Source organism: Dicentrarchus labrax, unplaced genomic scaffold, assembly GCF_905237075.1.
Source record: "Dicentrarchus labrax unplaced genomic scaffold, dlabrax2021, whole genome shotgun sequence".
NCBI lineage: Eukaryota > Metazoa > Chordata > Actinopteri > Moronidae > Dicentrarchus > Dicentrarchus labrax.
The window spans coordinates 8142623-8149497 of NW_026136719.1; the positions used below are offsets into that span (position 1 = coordinate 8142623).

At 38.9% G+C, this 6875-nt stretch overlaps 1 protein-coding gene across 1 annotated transcript; it reads left to right on the forward strand.

Annotated features, from left to right (window-relative positions):
* The first annotated feature begins 3147 nt into the window (after positions 1–3147).
* Positions 3148–6565, forward strand: fibinb (fin bud initiation factor b). The gene has a single exon (XM_051378948.1). The coding sequence runs from the start codon at positions 3613–3615 to the stop codon at positions 4234–4236; it is 624 nt and encodes a 207-aa protein (XP_051234908.1). The 5' UTR covers positions 3148–3612; the 3' UTR covers positions 4237–6565.
* Positions 6566–6875: the final 310 nt, after the last annotated feature.

The window sequence follows — 6875 nt, forward strand, 5'->3', positions numbered from 1 at the left end:
GCGACACAACACTTACCAGAGCTGTGACAGTAAGTGGATCCATTAATGATCATGCTGTCTCATATGAACCCAGTAACAAGGTTTCTATTAACATAATACAGTTCAGTGCAGAAGTCACTCTTAGTCTGGTCCCAAACATGGAACATAAATAAACCCTTTTTGGCAATCACAGGAAAAACTCTTTGAGCCAGATTGCTGAATCACTTTGAGTCAAGCTCAGTTTGGGAAGCAGAGGTTTGCCAAACTGGAATCTAATCCCAACTTGGTCAATTACGCTCAAAGTTGGACGCACTTTATCGCAAATTAGGTTGTTAAATGTTGGTATTGTATTGTTAAATACAAATTTCATCCAATATACAGACTGGGAGGATACAAACAGACGCCTCAGCAGCTCACACAGCAGAGAACGAGTGAGAGAAATAAAATGTCTGGATTGTGTTTTGCGTTCCAGCTTTAGTGGAAAAAGAGGGAGGTCAGTAACAACTTTTTTTTTTTTTTTTTTTTGTTAATGACTGTCCTATGTGAGTAGACGGAGTTCTCCTCTTCCAAATGACTTAATGTAAATGTAACAGTGCCACAAAAGCCTAAACAAAACATAGTGACACACCCTAAACCCAACATGACTTCATTGTCTTACTTTTTTTTCTCTTTGACACCACATTGAAATTCGCTCGGCAGCATAATGTCACAGGACAGCCACTGTTCTGCTGCTCCAGGCTGCCACTCTGCTCTCTGACAGCATATTCCCTTTTTTAGTGGAGTTAGCGCTGCAGGTTTATAATAAAACTGCACTTGCACACATGCCAGTGCATCTTATTACTGCCGAAGTAGAGGATACCATTCGTAATTGTGAAATCTTTCAGAAGCAGCAATGACACTGAGACAAGAACTTGGTGACAGACATCAAATTATGTCCTTTCAATTTCTCAGTGTTATCACTGAGGTGAGATACAGATGTGATGAGCAGTGAAGTATTTCTCCACATCATAAATCAGACTGATGCACATTGCAGACCTTGGTTTATGTAAGGCTTATGTAACACAGTCATCCAATTTCTGTTTTTGTATTATAATAAGGTATTCTATTTTCTGAATAAATTGGATATATAAACCTACTTTTAACAATGAGTTCACCACTTAAAACTTGTTCTGCTCAAGATTAATTTATGCAGGTCACAACCCTGAATAATCACTCATGCAGTGGAAAAATGAGTGCAAGACTCAGAGGTGGGTGATGGCGTGTAACGTCTGCTGTTTCCACTGGAAAGATATGCACACATTGAGTGGAATTGTGGGTTTAGCTAATTACATCACTCTTAACATGTTAATTCTTGAGATATAAGATCACATTTAAAAACAACTATACTTACCCTTGGGGGATTGCCCTTAAGCCTCCTGGAAAAAAAGTGCATCATTACATTTGAATGGCATTTCTTGGATCACCATATTAAAATGTGCCTTCCTCTTTAAACACTGCTCCCATACTGTTCCAGGAATATATTTCACAACATGTCTTTTATTTCCAGAGTAAGTACAGTTATTATCAGCGTATGTATAGTAAAAGATCTTGGCAGATTATAGGTCTAAGCTGTAACAAAGGTTTTCCGCTCTCATTACTCAACAGGTGACCATTACATGTATTTTTATTGCCTTTGAACTGAACTGGACTTGTCAGTTGATGCCAGCAGACCACTGAAAAACAGGTGGTCAGTGTGGAAGCTTCCTCAGTGACAAAGTTTTCATGGCTCCTGAATTCAACTTTGCAGTCTATGGGCTGCTAACTGCACTGGCCAGACATATGCTTCATTCCTGGTATTAGATAATGACTTGCACACATTGTCGTATTGTTAAATAAAACGCTGAACAGTTGCAGATAAAAAAAAGCTATTAAAGACATTTTAAATTCCATTCAAATTGTATTCTTAGATATGTTTCAACAGGGATACTGTGCAGGGTAAAATGGACAAAAGTCGGGTTTATCTCCACTTTAAAGAGTAGATATTTCTAACAGTGAATGACTGATATACTTTTGTACGAGCCTATATTATAGGCAGCGGTGGAAGAAGCATTCAAATTCTTTACTTAAGTAAAAAATGGCAATACTGCTGTCCCGACCTGAATTGAAAATATTATTTAAACACAAGTATGATCAGCAAAATGTACCCTATAAGTATAAAAAGCAAAAGTACTCAACAGCAGAATGATCCCTTTTATAGTTCTCCCATTATACTATCAGATCATTATTATTGATGCCTGAATCTGCAGCATTTTACTGTCGTAGCAGGTTGAGCTGGAACCAATTTGAACTACTTGATATATCCTGTTATAGTCTGAAGTTTCATCTATAACAGTGCATCATATTTTGCAAGCTCACCTCATGTAGTGTATGAAAAAACTTCATCTGTCAAGAGACTAGTAATATCTGACCGATAAATGTAGATAAAGAAACAGAAGATTTAAATACTGAAGCAAAAAGTACTTTTTATAGTACAGTAGTTGAGTACTTGTGCATATTGTAATGTAATTCATTATATTAGTCCCCTAATGGTCATTTTTTAGGATGCTTGTGTGCATCATTTATATATTGACTACATTATATTGACAAAGTAAAAGTCATAATTACACAGAATGGCCAATTTCACAATAATGTGTATTATATTATTTGGTTATAAATAGTAATGTATTATGTGTAAGCATGTTGCAGCTGGTAAAGATGGGGGATTTGAACTGATTACTGTGTATCTTCCAGTAATCTATTACATCATAATTTACTGATATTTTGTATTAATAGGCTTCTCTAAATCTTCAGTAGTAACTATAAAGTTAAGCTGTTTAATAAATTAAACAATTAAATTATACTTAAGTAAGCTACAGTAGGCCTACTTGAGGTAAATGTTTATATCCCACCACTGGTTTCAAGTTTTTTTTTTTTATAGGACTATGTGGCCACTCGTGTATGTCTCAGCAGTCTAATAACTTTTTTTTAACCATCCACGCCAGCTTGTCACGGTTATGTGAATTAACACAAACTCGGTCTTTCCTGGTTTGAGTGAGGCTCCAACAGCTTGGCCCCGCTGGCTGCCTCCTCCACACTGAAAGCAGCCTTTTAAGTGACGGAGGGGCTGTAATTTGAGAGTAGCACTGAGGTATTATTAGCCAAAAGCCGGAGCGCGGCACTTGAGACATCCAGATGTTGCGTTTGAGGCACCAAGTGAAGTCGGGTGTGCCGCTTTTTCACGCTTAAAAAACAAACTTTCATACATTGCTTTTCCCGTTCGCCAAACAGTGATGAAGGCTGGCAGGCTCGATTAAAGGAAGAGGAGTGAGGCTGTTTTACAAAAAAAAAAAAAAAAACATTTTCACACCACTTTTATCTGTTCTGGACAAAGAGGATATTGAAGAGGACGTGAAAGCAACAACATAGCCTCAGCCAACTGCGCACTTCTGGACGTTTATTGATTGATTGTAATGTTTTTCTTTCTACGCCGAATTGGAATTAAATAGTCCACCAGGCTTTACTTGAAATAACGTTTTTAAAAACTAATATTTCCCATTTTGTGAGTGTGTGTTTTTGTTTTTTTTTTTGGAGGGGGGTGGACAACTTGGGTGCATCATGGCTTTCCTTCACTTGCTCCTGTGCGCCTGGATGTTGTCAGTGCCGACGCGTGGAGCGTTTTTCACCGGCCCGCTACATCCGGAGATGTCCAACGGCACTTTCCATCATTACTTCGTGCCGGACGGAGACTACGAGGACAACGACGACCCGGAGAAGTGCCAGATGCTCTTCAAGATGACCGACGAGCGAAAGTGCGGTCTCGACGAGGACCAGGACGCCGTCATACGGGACGACTTCACCATCATCAAGAGGCAGATCGAGGACTCGGCCAGGGTGCTGGAGGGGATCGGGAAGAGCATCACGTACGACCTGGACGGGGAGGACAGCTACGGGAAGTATTTGCGCAGGGAGACGGCGCAGATAAGCGAGGCGTTCACGAACTCGGAGAAATCTCTGCTGGAGCTCGAGGTGAAGTTCAAGCAGAGCCAGGAGAGCGAGCTGAAAGAGGAGCACCGGCTCAACGACGACTTTCTGAACATGATAGTGCACACGAGGGACGTCCTGAAGGACACGTTGGACATTTCTCTGGGACTGAAGGACAAGCACGAGCTCCTGTCTCTGATCATCCGCAGCCACGGCACGAGACTGAGCAGACTGAAGAACGAGTACATGAAGCTCTGAGAGAAAATAGTTCCTGCTCGTCTCATGACAGTACTGTTTTTATTTTTCTTATGGTGGAGTGTGACCATGAGGCAGAGGCAGGGGTGAGACATCATATCAGGGATAAACCCCCCAAAAGTTTAACTTAAAGTTTATAAAAGAAAACTTTTCCCGTTTAACTCTAGAGCAGTGGTTCCCTACTTGTGGGTCAGATGATGATTAATATGATTTTTCTTATAAAATACTCGCCTTTTGGATCTATATGCAAATTAAATTCAACAATCTGAGCAGTCTGGAAGGGAATGTGCTCAAAACTTATGGACATATGAGACCAAAAAAGTTTGGGAGCCACCGCTCTAGCCTTGCAGATAGTTTTGGTTGAATTTGCCCAGGTTAAGTTGTAAAGAGGGCAACTGCCCCACAGCCCCGGACCCCCTGGGCCCCCCAAAAGCCCCACATTCACTATGTATCAGTTGTTGTTTTTTTTTAAAGAATTTGGTTATTTGCTAATTCTTTTGCAAGTTTACTCGACTAAAGTACAATACATGATGGGTCTGGCATTAAACCCTGATCTCACGGCCCTGTTTGTAAAGGGGGCCTTGTGTCAGAATCAGTTTTAAGACCTTCATTAATTTGGTCTATATTGTACCAAGTTCCCTTTGAACTCATTTAGTATCAAGATAACACACTGATCACATACAATTTCTAATGTTCCTTGACAACAAAGCTCTTCTAACATTTTCATTTAACAGTAAAAGCTTATTCAACTCACTTCTAACAAATAAAAATCGAATAATGTGAGACACAGAAACTGCGCCATTTACATCCATTGCATGGCAGAAATCTCCAAGAGGGACATATAAAAACCTAGTTATATTAATCCATTGCTACGTACTGCTATTGGTGAGTAAGAAAATGTGTTTTAAACTTCTGTTGGACTTTATCTGACCAACAATATTACTTTTTTATAGAAAGACCATGAGGGGTGGGCAATATAGATAATATCCCATTTCACAGGATATGCAGTTTTTATGACAATATTCTGAAACTTTTTCTGGATAAAAGCCATCTGAGAAATTGTTAATGGATAAAATAACCAGAAAGGAAACTGCTTTTGGCTGATCCAGCAAACTAAATACCTAATAAATAAAAAGAACTTCATCATATTGATGCAAAATGTCATAAAAAATAAAAATCCAGTATTGCCATAATGTGTTTTTTGCTCAGTGATTTGCAAATCAGTTAGAGACGTTAAAGAGATAGCTACCACAGATATGGCAAACTCTCCATCTGCAGAAATTGTCATATTGCCCTCTCTTAGAGACCATTGTCGTCAAATAAAAACACACACTAGTGGTTACATCACTATATTTAAAAAATCAGAGCAAATGTATGGCTATAATGTTAGATAAACATTATCCGTCCAAATATCAATTAACCAAAACTGCCTCTTTTCTTGGTATATGGTCATTTTTGGTCAGTGCATTGAGGTGTGTGTGTGTGTGTGTGTGTGTGTGTGTGTGTGTGTGTGTGTGTGTGTGTAAAACAACGGCTTCCAATATGAGTCAGCCTATTAAAAAAGTGAGAAAGTGAGAACTATCAGCGTTCAAAAGATGAATACTGTTGTCAGACGAAGGGTTTTCCAAAACTCATCCAGTCCACTATCAGCCAAAAAAATAGCATAAAGAGTGAGTTTTGGGGAGGTTTAGCAGATTCACGTAAATGCTGTGTTTGGTTTGATTTTGACCCCAAAAGTTGAATAAATTAGTTTTGGAAAACTCTTCATAGAGCAGTGAAGCAGCTGACAGGGTGGACCTCATGTAGCCTAGTAGCCTGGTTGAAAGCTCCTAACCAGAGCAATGCTATCGTTGCTCTTCTCTGACACGAATGTTTCTAGGATTATCAAGAATGTTTACATATGGACACCTATCTGTTGTTATTTTTTTTTTGCTTTATAGGCTAGCACACTTTGCACAATTCTTCACTGTCCCGGGTGCTAAAGGTTGTGACATGGTTTAAAATGCAAAGCCTTTACTGTGCTGTTTTTGCACAGGCAGTATAATCTTGGAAAATGTACAGTGTATTATTAGTAAGTAAGTAAATACTGTGAGTGCCAATATCTTTATTACAGAACACCCTAATATGTATTCATTGTTTATATAAAGTTTTGAAATAGAGCAGCATATATCTATTCGTGTTCACCATTAAGATATGTGGTGAGACGTAATACTTTGACGGTTAAGACTGCAGGCAGCACTCATGGACTTAAGTGTCGAACGTTAATCTGTGTGACAACATTCTTAACGGATTGTGTTGTGTCTTCTCAAATAAAGAGTTGGTGTTTGAAGTACAGTGTTGTTGCAAGGACATGTTTTTTTATGACAGAAATGATCCATTTCATGAGATAATGTTCAGAAAACGTGTTATGATTTGATCAAGAGTTGCAACTTGGGTCAAAACATAAATCCTTTCTGCTATTATTGGTCTCTTCTAGTAGTTAGTGATGTATAATTGAGAGTAAACCATTCCTTATGTTGCTGGGAATTCCATGGAGCTGCATCCAGGAGGCTTTTGTATTTAGCAGGCCTCACAATGTGGCGGTAGCGCTATAATCATTTGGACTGCATACTGTATTGACACGTGCTTTAAAATTACAAAGT